The sequence below is a fragment of the Physcomitrium patens genome, chromosome 16, assembly GCF_059467195.1.
Source record: "Physcomitrium patens ecotype Gransden chromosome 16, ASM5946719v1, whole genome shotgun sequence".
NCBI lineage: Eukaryota > Viridiplantae > Streptophyta > Bryopsida > Funariales > Funariaceae > Physcomitrium > Physcomitrium patens.
In genome coordinates, this window is record NC_143425.1 from 4007535 (window position 1) to 4029605 (window position 22071).

Sequence of the window (22071 nt, forward strand, 5' to 3'; positions counted from 1 at the left end):
ACACACACACACACACATATATATGTATATACATATATATATATATATACATACATGCATGTAGACACACCCACAACTTACAAGGCCGAGGTTTACCAAAACATCCAACCAAAGATCCAAAGCTCTATCACCAACTTCCATCACAGCAAATATAAACTGGAAATGGTGCCGACTCGACATGATTCAACATCACAGGCGGCGAGTTTGCCATGATTCGGTCACAATTCAATCTCACCACATCCAACTCTGTTTTCATTCCATCAGTTACCTGGTTCACCGATTCCAACTCACGTGTTCACTGGTTTTCATCGCTATTCCTACCAAAAACATCTCAATAAATCGTTCCAGTCATTCTACGAAACGTCGACCGAACTGACAAGCTTCTCAATTTCAACCGCCACCTTTCAAAACAGCTACAACCTTGAGCCTGGATTACCGAAAGACATGTGCAAAAGTGGAGGCAGCAAATAAAACGTTGAGCGACCTCACAAATGGATGTAAGAAAAAGAATTTGTATAACCAATAGGCAAGATTACAAAGAATTGAATGTGAATAAGTTGGAAAGGAACAATGCTGGGGATCTGTGTTGAGTATCGTCCTGGCTAACCTACAGGGATCTACAGTTCACCTACATAAGCTGCCAATCATGTTCTGTTGCAGCACAGTTTTTCTGAGTTCATGACATGCATCTGATCTCATTCTCACTGCTTACGTCCAGGAACCTCGCACTCGCAGCTGCGGATAGAGCAATCGTGCGGCTCATTACTCCTGTTCCTGGGAGATGATTCTCGCGTTAGCATCATGACTACTGATCAAGCTCAGAACCTTGTTTGCGTCGAAGTCATTGGAAGGCGGATAGAATGAAACGGTGATGATACTGCCTCGCACTTTAAAATCTGCATGGCAAAAACGTGACACAATCAGCATGGAAGTTTGTGTTGCCTCAAATCAGCCAGATAAGTCGATGCGCAATCGCTTTGTGAAGTGACTCACTCATATCTTGAATATGGTTCCATAGAAGCTCTTGGATGGGATTGACATGCACAGCGTTGCTGAGGAGGATTCTCACGGTCAGCATGCCGGGAAGCTCTGTCCTCCAATTCTCTTGCTTCATCTTGGAGGGAAGAGCGAAGAACTGCAAAAAGACATCATGATGAGCAACAATGAACCAAAATGAAGGATCAGCAGGAGGCGAAGCTGGAACAATGGAAAGTAGCAAGGACAGGCCAATCAATCCCACTGCCTCCTTGTAATAACGACAGTTCTCGTACAGAACATCAGACTCGGGTGGAACATCGAGTCACAATTCTATTGGCGAACATCAGACTCGCATTAAAACCACCAAAAGCTCATGAATTAGTACCTCAGGCAGATCCATCGTCATGACGTCGGTACACTGTCGGCAACAAGCAGGCTCACACGCAAACTAGCAAGGGAGACGCTCCCAACTCAATAACCGAACTCAACACTCTGGTCTACGCTGGAGCAATGAGCAAACTAGCAAGCGGTGCGATAAGCAGATCGTCCACGGACTGCGAAAATTGTTGTCTTTTGGGAAGGAATGGCGCAGTCGAAGTCGGGACGCAGAGCGCTTGAACAACAAATGCAGCGCGAGGAGGGATAGTGGGATTGAATTGTGATCGGCTTCCGTTGAGTGTAATTCTAAATAGGAGTTGCCCCCGCAGACGAATTTGGGCCCCATGACGTCCACTCCGCGACGAGGCAGACCGACTGTGTCTGTCCCGACTTGCTAGCGCGTAGCCGAGCGAGTTGCTTGCAACGATGTCGGCACAGCGATGACGTCTGTTCGAATCCTTCCTCATCCATTTCGTCGTGTATTTTTTAATCCATTTGTCCACGTCACATTCTGCATTCGACCCACATGATCCAATTCAAACTCTTTTTTCATTCTGTTCTGGTCCAAAAGACCCCCTTCAGTTATCATCGTTATTAGTCTTATTCGTTGTTCATTCTCTAGATTGACTAATTGTATGGAATTGTAGGATTTGATTACTTGCTTCTTTATTTCTTTATTATTCATTACTGTTATTTTTTCATTCTTCTCTCTTCTATTTTTGGTTCTTACTGTGGTCACTGTTGTCTAGTTTTATTGTGTTTTCGTGATTTCTCTATTCTCATAATGAATTTGTTGATTATTCCTCTCATTTTTCACTTCTCCTATTGATGTATCTATATATATTATGGACTTTACCTGGTCGTTTTATTGTAGTAGTTTTTCTGGGACAATTTTTTTTTCTCAATAGTCTGAACTCTTTTCTAAAATGACTTTTAATAGAACCGTATATCACATTTTAAGACTTTGACTGATGAATTCATATGTTTCATCTTTATTTTTTTTAAATAATTTTTTTTGGTTGTTGAAGACTGTTGAAATTCAGAGGAGACTGACGTCGTTGAAAATGGATGCACCTTCGCTTCAGTGAAATATTTTATTGTGGCTTTGGATTGAAAGTCTACGGTGGTGGTTGCAGGATAATAATATTTATATGGAGTAAAGCTGTAATATTAAATCATGGTGTGCTTCAAAGTTATATATCACACACACACAAGTATATATATATATATATATATACATACATATACATTATTTCATATCTGCATAAATGTATGTGAACGCAGCATCAACAAACGCATCGCATGTTTTTTGATATACAGAGCAATTAAGAATGTCGATGTTGCAATCTAGGAGTCAAACATTTACGACGACGACGTCGGGACCGTGCTGACTGTCGGCAAGGTCCACGCCCGTTACATTGACTGCTGCGACGTCGTCGACAACGTAAAAAGGCCGAAACTACTTGACTCTACTGCAATAGATCTTTCGACAGGGTATGAGCTCTCCGCGAAACGCAACCGCGAGCCAAAGGAACCTGCGGCGTCGCGAGCAAGGAAGGGGCCACAGGGATCCAGCTGCAGCCACGCAGTTGTTGGTCCCTCCCTCTGAACAGACTCTCCGTCGAGTCGACGCTTCGAATTTCCGTGCTGCAAATCGACGTCTGCTGCACCGACTTCGGTACGCCAGCGTGCCGACAACTCCATGCGAGTCGGAACCTCGGAGATGGTTTTGTCGCCAGCTCCAACTGGGTAGATGTCGTGACAAGGTAAATTTGACCACTGCTTTCGACTAGAAACTCATGAGGAAATGCCGACACTTGGCATCACACAACTGTCCAAGAACGAGCAAATATTCAAATCGACAGTAGAACATGAAATCGGGGAGACAGATGTAAGAGTTTGCATGTAATTCGGGTGGTGGGAGCAGCAGTGTCCATAGCGATAGAGATATCTCAGGAACAGCTTTACGGCAACATCGGGCGTGTTGACTGCAACAGTGAGAGCATGAGTGATTGAGTACAATTACGTTGAGCATGAAAGTCCTGTTTTTCCTGCGACAGACTTTCCTGAATCAGGTCCACTCGTACCTCATACTCGTACAAATATGAAAATTTATACACACGTTATTTGTATATATATATATATACGACGAATTATTGATCCATACATTTGGTCCATTTTTGATCATGCACGTAAGACAACTCTGTCCTGTGTACTGAACAGGAGTGCTCCATTCACATGATATATAAATAGATATATATATTTATATATATTTCGGAAAGAATAGAGAATTGTTAATGCTACATCCCAAGTGACCTCCGCACAACATAAATTGAGTAAAAAAGCGTGTTTCTATGCACAAGACGCATTTGGCAGTCAAATATTTAATCCCAATATTGATCCAAAAATGGATAAAATTGAAAAATAATTTTTAATTTTTTTTGGTAGTCTAATAAAAAATTTAAAAATTGAATTAAATAGTTTTTGAGGCTAATGTTATTTATTTAAAAAATCATCTTAAGACCTATTTATTCATAAAATATTCATTGTCTCTCTCTCAACCACCATCCTTTCTTAAAACAAAGAAAGGAAAAAAATATGCAAAAGGAAGGGGTTTACTTTTAGCTAGTTGCCTACAAAGAAGTCATGTGAAGTGTAGTGATATCAATTCAAGATATAATGTTAATTTTTTTTATAAATATACATATACATGCATGCATACAAAATTTGTTTTTAAGGCTTTGTTTTACATATTTTTATATAGACATGCACTATATATATATATACATATATAATTATAAACTTAAATATTAACCTTAATAAAGGTTAAAAATTTAAATAATCCTTATATTTATAATTAATAATATATACACCATATATTTATTGCAAAGAGGTAAAAATAAAATTAAACAAAATAATCAGACCTTTAAAATAATAATAGACATTACTCAGCTTTATGTATATTAAAAATAATTTATGTGTTTAGTTTTAATATGCTTTAAGAAAATTATACTTGAAATAATGACTTAAGTTAATTTGGTTTTTAAATTGTAGAAAGAATCATGTTTGATAAAAAAAACATATCAAATGCATATCAAAAAAGATCTTTGTATATGAATATTATGTTATTCAATGTATAGTATGTATATTTATTAAATTATCTAATATTATGACCTAAATAATTTATAGATATAAATTTTACCTTTAGGATAATTTGATAAATTCTTGAATATTTATTTATTTATTTATTTCGATTTATATATAATTATCCTATTGATTAGTTTAATAAGTATATTAATATTTTCGTTGTTATGTACATTCTATCCCATCTACTAAGAAAATGAATATTTAGATTTAGTTTTTTTTATTCTTATTTTATTATTACATAAAAATTATTTTATTTTGAGTTATATTTATCCATATTTTTTTTTTACTTGTTCAGTATTTTTTACATTTTTTTCTAAATCCTTTTACAATTTTTTGGGTTTAGAAATGTAATCTGCATATGCTTAATTAATAATAGTTCATTATTTTACGACTATTAACTTCAACCAATGTACTAATACTTTTTTTGTTTGGTAATACACAAGATGTAGTTAGCAGTACCAAGGAAATTACAAAATATAGATTAATGCTTATAATTGAGAGTCAGAAGTACACCATCATGCATAGATTAACATTACTTTGCATTACTTTATATTACTACATATTTTATATTCCATTTTACACAGAAGACAAAATTAATTTTAACAGACAAGTTTAAAAACGAGTGCTCTTCAATTGTGTAAAAAGCTACAAATTCTTATTAATGAATTAGAAGTAAAATAAGTAACTTACTCAGATGAATGAAATGAATTGCTGCTATACACAACATGATCCTTCAGGGTTAAAAAGATGAAGAGAAAAAATATTAAATCATCAGTCACAGTCTTAAAATACAATATAAAATTTCAATAAAAGGCTTCTAAGAAAAGAGTGAAGAATATTGAAAATAAAATTGTATAAGAAAAAATAATGCAATAAAACTAAGAGAAATAGTCTATAATATATGTAGATATATTAAAGGTATTTCCAATGTCCACAGTTTTGCTATTACCACCACAATTCACCAGAGTTTGACATATTTATTTATTTATTTTTTTTAGTTTTTATTCTAGTCAAATATTGTTTTTTTAATATTTCAAATATGAATATTTTTAAATATATATATATAGAAAAAAATTATTTTTCATTAAAAACATTCTTATAAAAAATAAAAAAATAAAACACTAGAGCTAAATAAAAAAATTGTAAAAAAATGTAATATTTTATTAAGCATTGAGAAAAAGGTGTGAATGACATGTGGTGGATGGAGAGTTGTGGTGGAATATCAAATACAGTGGTGGAATTTGGAAGGATAAACAGGAGGAATAAAAAACTACACTTTTACAAATGAACAATGAGAGGTAAATCCAAAAAAAAACTATTAATAGAGAAAGCATTAAAAAACACAATGAAATTATATAAACAGTGGGTCACAGTACGAACTAAAAATAAAAAATAACTATAAGAAAAATAACAATGTATAATGTGACGTGTGAAGCCACGTGGAGATGGACGAATGAAAAGAGACAATCAAAATGGATGAGGAAAATTGCGACGGATGTCGTCATCGTCGACGTACCGACACGGAGCTCGTGCGGCAACGCGCCAGTCAACTCAGGGTCTCGTAGTCCTCTCGTCGTGGACTGTTGGCAATTGCCCAATTTTTGTCTGTCGTGACGATTCCTATTTGTAGTCCCATTCCAGGGGAGCCAATCTCCATTTCCAAATGCTCACTACCCCTGCGCTGCCCTTTGTTGCTCCCCCGTTTCGACATTCCCAACGCACACAAAACACTTTTTGCAACCTGCGAACGATCTATCGGGTTGGCCACTCGCTGCTCCGGCGTGATTCGGTGTGTTGAGTTCGCCTACTGAGTTGGGTGCGTCTCACTTGGCTAGATTGCGCTTGCGCCGACGTTCGGCTGGTATTGTACCGCCGTCATGGCTGATCTCAATGAGGTACTGAAACTGAGTTTTTCGTGGTCGTCAGGCAAGTCTGATGTGAAATTGCATGTGGAATTGTGACTCGATGTTCCACCCGAGTCTGATGATCTGTACGAGAACTGTCGTTGTTTTAAGGGGGCGATGGGATTGATAAGCCTGCCCTCGCTTCTTTCCATTGCTCCAGCTTCGCCTGCCACTGATCCTTCTTCTTGGCTTGCGATTGCTTATCATGAGGTCTGTTTGCAGGTATTCGCTCTTGTCTCCAAGAAAAACCAAGTGGATTGGACACAGCTGCCCGGCAGGCTGACCATGAGTATCCTCCTCAGCAACACTGAACATGTCAGGACTATCGAAGAGCAGCTCCTGCAGGATATTCCAGATATGGGCGCGTCACTTCACAAAGCGATTGCGCATCGACTTATCTGGCTGATTTGAGGCAACACAAACTTCCATGCTGATTGTGTCACTTTTTTTGCCATGCAGATTTTAAAGTGCGAGGCAGTATTATCACCGTTTCATTCTATCCGCCTTCCAATGACTTCGACGCAAACAAGGTTCTGAGCTTGATCAGTAGTCATGATGCTAACGCGAGAATCATCTCCCAGGAACAGGAGTAATGAGCCGCACGACTGCTCTATCAGCAGCTGCGAGTGCGAGGTTCCTGGACGTAAGCAGTGAGAATGAGATCAGATGCATGTCATGAACTCAGAAAAACTGTGCTGCAACAGAACATGATTGGCAGCTTATGTAGGTGAACTGTAGATCCCTGTAGGTTAGCCAGGACGATACTCAACACAGATCCCCAGCATTGTTCCTTTCCAACTTATTCACATTCAATTCTTTGTAATCTTGCCTATTGGTTATACAAATTCTTTTTCTTACATCCATTTGTGAGGTCGCTCAACGTTTTATTTGCTGCCTCCACTTTTGCACATGTCTTTCGGTAATCCAGGCTCAAGGTTGTAGCTGTTTTGAAAGGTGGCGGTTGAAATTGAGAAGCTTGTCAGTTCGGTCGACGTTTCGTAGAATGACTGGAACGATTTATTGAGATGTTTTTGGTAGGAATAGCGATGAAAACCAGTGAACACGTGAGTTGGAATCGGTGAACCAGGTAACTGATGGAATGAAAACAGAGTTGGATGTGGTGAGATTGAATTGTGACCGAATCATGGCAAACTCGCCGCCTGTGATGTTGAATCATGTCGAGTCGGCACCATTTCCAGTTTATATTTGCTGTGATGGAAGTTGGTGATAGAGCTTTGGATCTTTGGTTGGATGTTTTGGTAAACCTCGGCCTTGTAAGTTGTGGGTGTGTCTACATGCATGTATGTATATATATATATATATATATGTATATACATATATATGTGTGTGTGTGTGTGTGTGTGGGGCCAGATTGTGGCAAACTTACTGTTGAGCTTTACTACAAACCCAAGCTGTATTTGTGTATCGATTGAAATGTTGTTAAATTCAATGATATATGTATCTATATATAATATATATACATTCATACATACATACATACATAGTTAGTTGATAATTGACTAGAGAATTAAGGTGGAATCAAATAAATAACTTTTCTAGGTTTTTTTTTTTTTTTTTTTTTTTTTTTTTGGTGCTTTGGCTACTAAACCACATATTATTCAAACTGCAAAAAATATTTACATTTTATTTTATTTTATTTTATTTTCTTGCTCTTGATTTAAAATATTGCAGGATTGACGTCACAAAAAATAAATTATAGGAGTAAGGAGAGTCAATTAAAGATTTAGGTGGGTCAAAATTCGATTCCTCCAAAATTAACTTATAATAATATTTTAAGAATTTACTTCAAAATTGATTGCTTAGTTTTGTAATCTAGTTGTAATCTTCTAATTTGTAATTATATTAGAATTTCGTTCTAATTTGTTAATTGTTTTTTAGTTTGATTAAATTTTATAAATACAATATGTTTACTGATGGAATATATATATATACATATATATATATACATATATATATATATATATATATATATATACTACTACTACTACTAACCTTAAGTTTTTATTATAGAAATAGGTACTCAAAATTTATAATCTAATTATATAATCTAACTATATTTTCTAATGATATTAACCATGTTTTCATTTTTTATTTTATTTATTTTTATAGACTTTTAAATAAAATAATGATGACAATTTTATTTCTTTTATTTTTTTATTTAGACCCATTAAATGTTATTTATAACAGTGGTATTTTTGTAGAAATATATTGTATATTTAATTTTTATAAGAATCAGATTGGATTTGGTATTCTCATTTATTTTTTATTTTTTGTATCTTCATCAATGTATTATTTCACCTTTTGACATAGATTGCTTTATATAGCCATGATTCTATTAATTTTTTTTATTATTTTATACAATGTATTTAGAATTGAAATTATATTGAAGTTGTGATCACTAGCTATTAATAATCTTAATGTTATTCTTTGATAAATATTAATTTAGAATTTAAAAATTTAAAAGTTTATTCAAAACAGTACAAAATATTTTTTTTTATGATATTTTAAATCTAAGAAACTTTAATAAGAAGATTGTGGCTACATGCTACATCAAACAAAAACTTGTGAATTCAAAATATAATTACAAAGTTTCTACTTTGTTCAGATGAAGATATTCTATACTTTAGTTTTTATAACTTACTTCCTCTTATTCCTACTTGTTTCTACTAATTTAAGTAATATAATTTTTTTTGTAACATTACTTATTCTTTTAGAGTTATATTCTATTAGATAAATATATTCCTAATTTCTTGTATAATTTGATAAAGTCTACAATGCAACAAAAAGAATTATCCCAAATCTTAATTTATACTGTATACAAAAATTATTAATAGATTTTTTAAAAACCCTTATATTTATTGAATCAATTTTGAGGTATTATAAATAATTTTAAATAAGTTATTCGAAATGTCATTAAATATAGTATCTATTGCTAATAATATCACTAAGTACCAAAAGTCTTTTTTAAGTACCAAAGGTTTTGGTACTTAATGTACCAAATAAGTACCGAAGGTACTTTAAACATTTATCTAGGTACCAAATATGATAGTCTTTTCTATTTTTTGAGAAATTTATAAAAAAATTAAGCATCTTTATATATTATATTAATGATGTAAATTTAAAAAATGATAAAAAATTTAGTACATCAATTAAATTTTTAGAAATAAAATTTTGCGACCTAAACTAGTTAGTTATTTATGTTGGTGACAATCCAAGACTAGATCTATGTCAAATTAGAATGAAAAATTAGAATATTTGGATTGGTTGATCTTGATAAAACAATCAATTATTTATAATTTTTATCAATTTTTAATAGAAACTGTCATAATTTTATACCATCTATATTAATCTATTTTTTTATTTTTTTAAAAATAAAATTCAATTAATATATAAAACTAAAATGATCAACTCTCTAAATATTTTAGAACATATTATTTTTAAAAATTAACATATATAATTACAATAAATAAGTAATGATTATATGATAATATTCATCAAATAGAAAAATACGCTGGTTTATTACTATACTAATCAATCAAGATTTTATTTTATTTTTTCATTGTAGTTGATAGTATATTATAATTATTATTTCAAAACTTGATTCACTTGTTTATTTTTTTCAATTTTTTTAAATATAAAATATTTTGTTTCAGCTTTTTATATTTAAAACAATAGAAATTTTTTCAAGATTCTTAAGGATTTCATCTAAAATTTTGACACAAATTGAAATATATATATAATTTTCATAAAATATTAAAATTTAGTTATAATATGTGTGAATTCTACTATAGTTCTATCTAAAATATATATTGTTAATCTTTGTCTATTGTGAAAAATAAAAATAAAAATAAAAATTGATTTGGTATCATCACAACAAAATATTTTATAGATTTAAAAAATAAATAGATAATAACATCAAATACAAATTAATATATTAAAGGTCTACCTCTATATTTTTTTATGTATATATATATATATATGTATATAAACTAAATATATAACTTATATCATACATATTTAATTAATTATTTTCAATAGTTTATAAGTTTTTTTTAATAGTGGATAATAAGGAAAAACATAAAATATAAAATTTAAACGAAACTTAAAGATATTTTTGAATATTTCAACAAAAAAATATATAATTTTCTAATAATATAGATATATTATCTAATATCTAATAATATCTAATAATTATATGGATAAATTTATTATTGAAGTAAAAAAATTACTAAAATAAAATTATAAATATTTTTATAAATAATGATACAAATATAATATATATATATATATATATTGGAAAATTTTACATTAAAGTTTTGGCAATATAAAAAATATAAAATTATGTATATATTTAGCTATTAAAAAGAAAATTTACAAAAGACTAAAGAAAGAATAAATATTGAAAATAATTTCCATATGCAATTATTAAACAATTACGGCCAATGCAATCAATCTTTCTTGTAGAATATTTACATGTACTAGGTTAGGCACTACCAAAATTTACAAAATTGACCATATATTAAATAAAAAAAATAATTAATTATTTTTGAAAATTTTAATTTTATAAAAATAAACTCAAATTTATAGAGCCTAAAATAAATCTCAAGCCTATTCATATCCTTGTTTTGATCGGCACCAATATATATATATATATATATATATATTATTTGCACAATTATTTTTACAAAGATCATAGCTTGAATTCATTGATTTGGAATTTTAATAATTGGAGGCAGAAGTCAACCATTTTTAACAGTTAATTGACTGATTTTGCAATAAACTACATATATTGGAAAGAATCCAATTTTTTTTTAAATAAAAAAGATTAATGTACTTATAAATATCTTTGTATACCTATTTAAAATCCTTACAAGATTCTATTTAATATATTTTTTTATAAGTATATTTTTATCTTTTTCTAGGTCATAAATTGGTTCTGATAATTGATAAATCATTTTTGAAGACAAATTGTATAATTATATATAAAATATTTTGATACAAATATATAACTTTATATTTCAAATTTATTACTTTATATTTCAAATTTATGTTAATAATCCTTACATTAACAAATGTTTTTAGGAGTCTTGTATTGATAAGGAAAACATTGAAAAAATTATTTGTTTATTTTAATTCTTTTTCTATTGATATATGAGCAGATTCTCTTATTGTGGCAAGTAGAGATGTCTATTTTTTTTTCATTGACATATAATTTTTTATTTTTATTTATAGATGTATTAGAAAATATATAAGTTTATAAAATGTCCAATTTGTAAAATTTAAGGTTATAAAAATGTAACATTATATAATAATTTTAAAGTGAAAATAAATAAATTAAAATTATTATTAAATCTATATATTTTTAATGAAATTATATTAATACATAAAAATTTAATTTTAAAAATAATATAAAATAATTTTAAAGTGATATATTAAACTTCTCTTGCAAGTTTTACTTCTGTTTTGTCATCTCTCTTTAATACAAATCTTATTTATTTATGTATCTTCTTTAAGTTCTTTTCCTTGAAAATTTGACACTTATTCAAAAAAATTCAAACAACATGTTGAAACTCTTTGTAAAATAATCACTAGATATTTATTGATATTATTTTTATTTATAATTTTTTTATTTTTAAGATATTTTAAATATATAACATTAATTTAAATATTAAATTTTATAAGATACTTTATTTAAAAAATATTAAAAAAATCTTTAAAAAAATATAAAATATAAAATATAACACAAAATTTAATTGTTTAAATTTCAAAAAAATCAATTATTTGGCTCAATCCCAAAACATTAAGCAAAATTGAGCACAAATTCTATTATTTTATATAAAATTTTATAAAAAAATTGATTGTTAAAAAAATATCATTTTATTGTACATCAATTAGTAGGTCTTAAATTTTGAAGCATATATATTTTTGAATGAAGATATAGATCTCATTGGTTTCTACAAAAGTTTTTTATTTTTATTTTTTATATAAATATAAAAGTATTATTAAAAATAGATCTATTATTTTTAATATTAGAATTAATTTTTAAGTTATACTATAATCAAGATAAATTAGATCTATTAGATTTTTTTATTAAATGGATTTTAATTAAATTCTAAAAACATACTTTTTAGATTAATTATTTATCTATAAATGCAATTAGAGAATGCAAGTAGAGTTTAATGAAAAATTGTGCTGAGTTGATAAATCTTTTGAAACACTTTTAAAATCTTTTAGAATCATGGAGAACCTTAGATCATTTTTTGAAAATCTTTTAGAACATTCTATACGATTCTAAAATCCTCCAATTTTATTTAGAACTTTCCAAGTATCTTTTTCAGTACTCTAGAACATTTTATAGTCTTCTATAACTATTTAAGTTTATTTTTTGTTTTCTAAAAGTTTTCACAAAAGATTTTTAGAATATTCTTAAAATATTAGAGCTTCTTATAGAAGCTTTTACAGAATTTATTTGCCATAAATTAAATAAGAGAATATTTTAAGGGACATCTAGTCTTGTTAATGCAATTTTTAGAGTAATTCAATTGTGACCTTATTCCTAGTGTTATACCTAGTTGTATTTCATATTTGATAAATTATTTTTTCTTATACTTGCTTTTTCTAAATTTCTTGTCTTTGTCTCTATAGTAAAAATTAGTTATTCTAAAAATTGGTTTTAATATTAAATAAAGTTTATTTTTTAAAATATCTATTTATTCTTATAGTTATTTTATAACATTCTTTATTTGTATATATATATATATATTAATAACAATATATATTAATAAAACTACTTTAAGAATAGATTTTTTTTGAATTTAAAGATAATCACTTTTTAAAAGATTATGATCTATTGTTTATTAAAAAAATTAAATCATAAAATTATATTAGTTTTTAATTTTAAAAGATGTAATATTAAAAATATAATTTTTAATCTTTTTAAATTGTTAAAAATATAAACTTGCAAATATTCATCAAATAACAACTAACATGGATACAATTAAGACTAGAAGATAAACTATATATATATATATATATATATATATATATGTATGTATGTATTTTTGGAATAGATATTTTTAAGTAAATAAAATAAATAAAGACTTTAAAATCAAGACTAATATATAAAACATGTGTTAATAAGTTTAAAGACAATCTCAAACTTCCCTTAATATATTCACTAAGTAAGAGGTCTATAAAGAAGTTCATTAAGGACTACAAGGCTTGTAGTCTATAAAGAAGGATAAATCAATTAATAAGTCTATCAATTTTAATACTTACAAGTCTTCTTTAATATTTCACTTAAATGTATATGTATATATTCATGTACATATATCTACCTAACTTTTAAAGCTTGTTTTTATGAATTGTTCTAGTTATCTAAGTAATATTCATATCTATGACACTAATATTTGACATTGTTTAGAATTTAAAATAAATAAAATTAGACATTGATATTGATAGTGTATTTTATTACTTAACCATAAAAAAATTGAATAAATAGATAGATGAATCAATTATCACTTCTCATTGAATATAAAGTAGTGTAATTCTTGGTTGATTTACAAGTTACATTATGCACTTGATTTTGTGATTATAAGAATAATAATAAATATAAATGTGACGATGTGTTCTGCTACATGCATTTGTCATACCAAAAACCACAAAGAATTGTCTTATCATGATTATTAACATACATAAATAATTAGACGTTGTCTAGGAATATCCACACTGCATGTATGTGCGTAAACATGAAAATTAGGCATTTTTGAATATCAATGTATTCAGCTCTTCTCCCAATCCCTACTCTACACATTTTGTTATTCCTTCCTGATCGGAATTTGTGTTTAGCATTCACCTTTTCACAATCCAACAATTGACATAAGAACTAAATTAAAATGAAGGCTTTGCCTTGGTTTCTTGTTCCAAATGTATAGTTCAGGCAGCTCTGCAAACACATCTAAGTGTGAATCTTGAACATAAATATAGATTGCGTTCCACATGCTGAATTAGTACGATCACAAAAAATTGGAGGTTAGATAACTAATCAATGAAAGACTGAAGAACGGTACTAAGACTTGAACAACAGCGGATAAAATTCAATCTGCAGCATTTTGGCGATCAAAACCCTTGCAACACACCAATTCATATGCAGAACTGACAAAAAAACATGTTTGAAAAGCACAGGATTGTGTGAGAAGTGAAAGCTCTAAGTTGTACTGCACGTTTGACTATACATCATGGAATCTGAAGCGATTGAAAACGAACGGAATCTAAAAGTCTGGTGTATCCTTCTGGGAGGATGCAGTAGTGTTATCAGACTGAGAATCTAGGGGAGGAAGATCTTCATACGGTAGAGTAGGGAGTCCATTGGCACCTTCAGTGGCGCTGGTTGTGCTCTCTGTTACAATATTTCCACTTGGTTCGTCATCGTAAGTGACTGGAGAAACTTGAGTAGCTGCTGCTACCGACACAGTGTTGTCCGTGGCCAGGGCTTTCTGTGCTGCCTTCCTTGATGCAGACTTTGCCCTCTCTTGCACCTCATTCTGTGACCATTAGAGAAAAATACAGTGATTAGTGGACATGTTTGAACGTTAGTGTCTGATAGAGTAAGATGGGGGAAGTTAAATTTGGAAGATGAGCATTCGGTGATTTGGCAGTGAGGAAGAAAGTGTATCTGCTCCAAGACCACTTACCTGGAACTCACGAATTTGTCTTTGCTGTTCAGCCTGTCGTTGTCCGACATCGCTTAAAAGCTCGCCCACTAGACTACCAATACGCTCACTAACAGTTTCTGCAAGAGCTTTACCCAAAAAGAAGGCATCCAATAGCTGCTTACTCTCAGGATCCCCTGCAAGGAACAACATCGGCGACACAAAATCGGTTCGTTTAAAATTACAAAATACGGTTTCATTTTATACTCACATCACAGAAGTTTGTCGCATGAAGCTCCTCATTAGCAACTCCTACAATCTCAATTCACAGCACCGTCCATCCACAATGACGAACTCTCTACTTTGTTCCACGAGTATATAGAAAACCTAAACCGAACCAAGATCTGACTGGCAATGACTAAATAAAAGCTCAACCCCCTACTCTATATTCTGCCTAAGAATTTGTTGAAAAAATTTGGGTTGTTTAACTAAAATTATTTCGGAAGAAAACTGGGAACCTCTCAACAATATAACCCGGAGCACACTTGCTTCAATCTTATCCGACAAGCAGTTGATATCGATTTAACGTCCGTTCTAAGCTGACGAATTCTAGAAAACATAGTTCATTGAAAAATATGAGAATACGAGGTACATCGAAATTCATATCTTGCCATCCGAGTATCCATTCGGCTGTAGCTTCGAAAGGATAAAATCATCGAAAGAAGAATAAGAGTGAATTAATTATTGCAGCATTGCAAAAATTAGAATATGAGAGGGTTGATTCTGGTAAACACTCTCATTGCAAGCAGAATAGAGTCAAAATTTCAACCATAAGACGAATCTCTTCCCCCTTGCAATACTCGCATGCCTCGCATCACTCACTTGCAGCACAGAATGGACATGAGCTCAAAAATCCCACATATCTAAATCTCCTGCAACCCAATCTCTGCGTCGAGACATACCAGAAGACCCTCGCTTTTGCTGTGCTCGCACGGAAACTCCTCGCCTGGCCAATTGATCACCATTCGTCTTTGGACTAAAAGCTCCAGGCAGCTGCTGCTGCTGCCGCCCAGAAACCGCCGGGGTACGCCCACTATTACTGCACACTGAAGACAGAGACGGCGAAGCTAACATCGCCATGGCCATGGTTGTGAATTGCACTACAAATTACTCCACTATTCGTCGAAAAAACAAGTTAAGGGTTAAAAAAAATTAGGGTTGAAGACGCAAGCAACCTCGAAAACGTTCACTCCGAAGTGAAGATATGAGGATCTGTGCGGGACTGCAAACTGGACTTCAATCGCAGGTCCCGTAATTGCGGTGGACCATGTGGGTGGCGGAGCTCCATCGGTGGATTACTTGTGGCGCGATCACGCCCAGCTGGTGCTTCTTATGTTCACACGACAAAACTCCCTTCTCCACTAGATTTCACTGAAACGTCACACCCATCTTCAAATTTTTCCAATTTCCAAATCTTGCATGTTAAACAGCTTGACTGGCGTGAGGAGGGCGTTATTCTGTGGGAATGCCTGTACACCGTGGATCGGGCCTACCAAAAATTACGTAACAGTAATCTTTACAAGGTAAAAAAATTCGGGTTGCAACAAAGGCGAAAATTAAGAAGTGTGGTGTACATGTCGGATTCTGACGAGGATGTTTGTCGTCCATCAACGTGTCCTTTGCCAAGAAGCCCACTTCGCTGCAAAAGTGAAACTGATCTCAACGTACCCATCTCCAAAAACCTTACAACCGTGCGTCACGAAGCACTTTCACGCATACGCGGAGGATTAGCACCAATCACAACACAGGGTCCTCCCCAATGAATCCTTGTGTCCGTGAAATTGCGGGAACCACCAAACTGCAGGGATGGGCGAGTTCGGAGTTGCAGGGTTCAAGAGAGACAGAGAAAATTAGCAACGAGTGTAGTTATTTAGGTCGCTAATGGTCCTTCCCACTCCGGCATTGTAACAACAATTTTCGTCGCCATGTGTCAACCCTAGCCACTCGCCGTTCCTGATAAAATATCTATACAAAGCAGGTCCGAAATTGAACCGGGAAGTCTTAAACTGATTCGAAGCATTGGGTTTACCCCATTGTGTTAAAAAAATTAATGTAAAGTATAAAAATTTGGATCGGTAATGCTCTTTCTTCCCTCCACCAGTACAACAAAGCCTCCCGTCGACAGGGTTCCGAACAGGGAGAAACCTTAGTAGGAGCCAGACATTCACCAAACAATGGGAAGCTCAACACTCTCGGCATTCGTCTACGCGCCGGGACGCTAGGAGGGCAAGTTCGCCCATGGAAGTGATGCTCAAACACTTGTATCACAAAAGCCACAACCATCGCTGCCGCCATGTTTACACCCTATTTGATGCACCGCAATAACAATAAATAGATAACTGACCATGGTTGCGGTGGCGCATGAACCTTCCAGCAGTGAGAAATGGAAGCCAGACTTCCTACACAAAATCCTGCTGGGACGAGAACTGCGACAGGACTTCCATGGTTGTCACATCCGGGACGGCGACGATGGGATTGTGGACGAAGGGCTGCTCACGTGAGACTCTCAGCATTATTCGTGATTTCAAACGCGAATCGATGCCTATCAACAGACGCTTAACAACTGCGGTGGGTTCTCCTTGACCGCTTGCGAGGGTTGGTTGCCGCAACAAGCGTGTAAGCATATTAGCTGGGCGAATCTAGTGGTACCACGGCACGCTGATTTGGCCTCGGGGACATCGACGCTGCAAGGGGAGAAAGTGTCGGCCGAGCTCGTTCCGACATGGTCAAGGTCAACTGTGGATGGTTCCGGCTCTTTCGAGGAAGGTTCGTATAGTCAACGCCAACAAGAAATGCTCGTATGCCATTTCCTTTTTTCTTTTTTTGTTTTTTGAAGCTCGTATGCCATTTCGAAGCACCTTGCTTTCTAGATTTGTGTGTGAGCGTTTCTTTTAAGTTTTCTTCATTTGATTGTTGACATGATCACAATTATGATGAGCAATCCAAGAGAGTTACTTGAAATTGGCAATTTGTAGAGTTGTTACAAAACTGATTTTATGGATGATTTCTTAAAAACTTGTTGTGAATCTAAACTATTGAGCTTTACCTTTTTTCTTATTTCTTCATTTTTTGTATGTATATAAATAAACATATAAAAAGCTACATATGGAGTTTTAAATTTTTTTAAAATATTTTTTTTATATTTTATGATTTTAAAAATATAGATAATTATTTTTTATTTAAATAAAATATAAAATATTGCATAAAATTCTATTAATTTATATATATATATATATATATTTATTAGATTAAAGAAATTAAAAAATATTAAAAAATTAATTTATTAATTACTATTAATACTTCAGTTTCTTTATTTGACTTAGATTTGTCTTTATAAGTCAAAAGTATAAATAAAGTTGCAATTTAAAAAAAGTTCTTGATAATAATTCAATATTAATTGGAAAATTATGAAAAACATTATATATCTCTTATCATACTTGGAACCTTCTAATCTATGATAGTTTGAATTTTTTATGATTCATCATAAGGCTATTATTTGAGATGATGTAAGAATTAGTTTTATCAATTTTTTTGTAACAATTTTTCAAATCTTTTTCAGCATAATTATTAACTTTTGAGAGGTCAAAAGCATCAAATTATGGATGATAACCATAATTAACAAAAAAAATATTTATTGCATAGAAGAATGTATTGTATTATTTTAAGCAAACTTTATCAATGGTAAAAGATTCATCCAATCATCTTGTTGTTAATTGATGGTTCACCTTAAATACTACTCAAAAACTTGGTTTACATGTTCTATCTGTCCATTAGTTTGAGGATGAAAGGTTGAAGATAACTTTATGTCCATCTTTAGAAATTTAAAAAAGATTCTCCAAAAACTTGATACAACTTGAGTCCTCATATCTAATATAATATCCTCAGGCAATCAATGATAGCAATAGATGTTAACAAAGAAAAACTTATTTTTTTTCTTCACATGTGATGAATTTTGTATATAGTATAAAATGCGCTATCTTGGTAAAATAATCTACTATCACAAATATAAAATCATACAAACTTGAGACTAGAGGATATGCAATAAAATCCATAAAAATAGATGACCATGGTTATTACAGAATAGATAATAGTTGAAGAAGTCCATAAGATCAATAACAAGGAGTTTTTGATCTTGAACAAATGTTACATAATTGTACAAAGTCTTTAATTGACTTCCACATTTGAAACCACCAAAAATCTCTAGATATTAGCTCTAAAGTCTTGTTATATCCAAAATATCTGATGATTGGAAAGTCATAACAAACTTGAAGAATATATAATCATACTTCCCCTTCTAAAAAGTGTAATTGCCCTTTCAAATAGAGTAGATTATTCTTCAATTTAAACTTAGAAGTATTATGAAACTTAAAAGAATTATTCTTAATATCATAAATAAGAAGATTAGAAGACATATTCAATTGAATTTGCATGAAAAATGTTAAATCAACAATCAATGTTGATTTCATTGCTTGAAGATGAAAATGCTCTAGCTGCAAGAAAATTATTTTTTATTGATCAAAGAATGTATCTTCTTCTTATGGTGCAAAATAAGAATGTTTAAAAAGGTGTATGACAAAGCTTATTATTTTTTAGATTTATAAGAGATCTTGAAATCAAATCTTGATAAAGATATGTTCCAACAGGCTTGGCAATGATTCAAAATATGTGCCACAATAAAATATTCAAGGTTCTTGTAATCCATATATATGGTGACTAGATTAGAAGTTCTTTTTAGATAATAATATCAACATTGATAATAATCTATGATTATAAGAAATTCTTTGTTATGAATCTTGTAGTTAATCTTTGTTGTTAAAAATTTCTTGGAATAAAAAGCTAGTAGATGAAGCTTTTTATCCATTCCTATTTATGAAAAAATTACATCTATAACAAAGTGTAATGAGTCTATTTCTATGAAAAATGCCTTAAAAAAGTTTATGCAATACAAAATTGATACAAAAATAAATATAGTCTTTGAAGCTTTATAAAATGCTTTATTTTCTTTATTCCACTCAAATTTGTCTTTATAATCAAACATGTAAAAAGAACCTGAACTTGATAAAATTTCTTAATAGAAATCTAGTAATAATTGGCAAATTTCAAAAAATGTTATACATCTTTAATTGTTTTTAGAATCTTCTAATCAGTAATAGGTTGAACCTTCTTTGGATCCCTCACAATGCCTTCATTAGAAATAATATATCCTAAAAAGTTAATTTAAGTAGTGTAGAATACATATTTTTCTATCTTGGCATATAATCCTAAATTTTTAAGTTTTTGTAAGACATGACCAATATAAAGTTTATGTTCTTTTGTGTTCTTATAGTAGATTAAAATATTATTTTTAAAAAATGATAAAATCATCAAGAAATTCATAAAAAAACATCATTTATAAGATGTTAAAAAGCAACTAGTTTTTTTGTAAGCCCAAAAAGCATGACATTATATTCAAAATGTTCATATCTAATTTAGTAAGTAGTCTTTTATTCTTCTAATTTTTAAATGCGGACCAAGTTATATGATCCTTATAGATCTATTTTTGTATAGATCTTTGCTTAATTAAATTGATCAAAAAATTCTAAAATCAAAGATAAAAGATATCTATTCTAGATAGTAATCTTCTTAAGTCCTTAATAGTCTATGAATATTTGTAGAGATCTATCTTTTTTCTTCACAAATAAGATAGAAGCTTCTACTAGAGATTTTGAATGATGTATGAAGTTCTTAGCTAAGTTCTTATCAATGCATTCGTTTAATACAACCAACTTGTTTTGCGATAAGTTGTAAATTGGTCCAAATAGCAATTGAGCTCCTTCTTAAAGATGAATTGAATAATTAAAAGATCAATGTTTTAGAAAAAAAATATATATATATATTTTTTCAAAAATATCTTAAAAATCTTGATATTAGCTAGAAATATCACTTGATGTCTTTTTACTATTAGAAATAAATATAGCTTGTATAGCAAAAAATGATCTTTCTTTTGCTACATGCATGAAAGCTCTTGTACCTATAAATAAAGATTTAGATGTACTAGACTTATGTATTTCTACTTGACTAACAAAATTTTGAATTAAATTATATGAAAGTTGAGGTTACAAGAAATCCAATCTATTTGAGGATTATATTTTTTCAACCATAATAATCCCATAATAATTGGATTGGAAAGAGATCTTATCACATTAAGTATTACAATGCTATTATGATCTTTGATTGTTACATCTAAAATAATAACCTCATTAATAATATTTTCAAAAAATAATAAATAAATATCTATGATTTTTATATATAAAAGTTTAATTTTCTTGATTAAAAATATTTCTTGTTTTATAATAAAGTCTTTGTCTATAAAACAAGTTGAAGCTCTTAAATATAATAATATAAAGATTTTGTGATTATTAGGTCCTAAACACACATTTATTGTAAAAGAAGGTGAAGGATTTGAAAAGAGAATAAGATTAATACTCGATGTTACATATGATTTTAGTCAGATAGTGTCAAGGACATAAACTAAAAGATGATGCACAAACCAATGAAATATGTATCAAAGAAAGAATAAAAAAATAGAAATAAAGAAGTACATATATTAAAAAGAAATTAGAATGATTTATTGCCAAAAGATAAGAAAACTTGAGACTCTTGAAACTAGACTAGAAATAAGAAAAGAGTTGACAAGAATAAAGAGGGCTTCATTCTTATCTCTATATATACTATCTAACTAGGGACTATATGGCAATGTTGTACAGGACCTTCAATATGTGTTGACTTTGTAGGATACATGCCTTGACTTACAAGGCAAGTTTTTCTACGTATAGGCTACATAGTTACCTTGATCTTTAAGCTAACAATATGTGTGGTACATGGCCAACTTGTTGACCACTTGTCTAATCCAAAAATTCAATTATAGAGACCTATAAAATCAAAGCAACATC

General features: G+C 30.8%; 1 protein-coding gene and 2 long non-coding RNA genes across 3 annotated transcripts; 1 reads left to right on the forward strand and 2 right to left on the reverse strand.

Moving 5' to 3' along the window:
- Positions 1 to 500: 500 nt before the first annotated feature.
- Positions 501 to 1627, reverse strand: LOC149987599 (uncharacterized). The gene is made up of 3 exons (XR_016497851.1): positions 1364 to 1627; positions 994 to 1135; positions 501 to 896 (listed from the first exon to the last, which is right to left on the reverse strand). It is a non-coding gene; the product is annotated as an uncharacterized LOC149987599 (long non-coding RNA).
- A 4531-nt stretch (positions 1628 to 6158) lies between these two features.
- Positions 6159 to 7262, forward strand: LOC149987600 (uncharacterized). The gene is made up of 2 exons (XR_016506933.1): positions 6159 to 6398; positions 6630 to 7262. It is a non-coding gene; the product is annotated as an uncharacterized LOC149987600 (long non-coding RNA).
- A 7352-nt stretch (positions 7263 to 14614) lies between these two features.
- Positions 14615 to 16333, reverse strand: LOC112293114 (uncharacterized). The gene is made up of 3 exons (XM_024542222.3): positions 16042 to 16333; positions 15122 to 15276; positions 14615 to 14971 (listed from the first exon to the last, which is right to left on the reverse strand). The coding sequence occupies exons 1-3, from the start codon at positions 16223 to 16225 to the stop codon at positions 14699 to 14701; spliced, it is 612 nt and encodes a 203-aa protein (XP_024397990.1). The 5' UTR covers positions 16226 to 16333; the 3' UTR covers positions 14615 to 14698.
- Between the last annotated feature and the right edge of the window lie 5738 nt (positions 16334 to 22071).

Excerpts from the sequence above, each read along its gene's own strand:
- LOC112293114 (XM_024542222.3), bottom strand. The coding sequence starts at position 16,225 with ATGGCCATGGCGATGTTAGCTTCGCCGTCTCTGTCTTCAGTGTGCAGT. Across the intron at positions 15,277-16,041 it reads GCAAAAGCGAGGGTCTTCTG|GGGATCCTGAGAGTAAGCAG; the intron begins GTATGTCTCGAC and ends TGTTCCTTGCAG. Across the intron at positions 14,972-15,121 it reads GACAAATTCGTGAGTTCCAG|AATGAGGTGCAAGAGAGGGC; the intron begins GTAAGTGGTCTT and ends TAATGGTCACAG.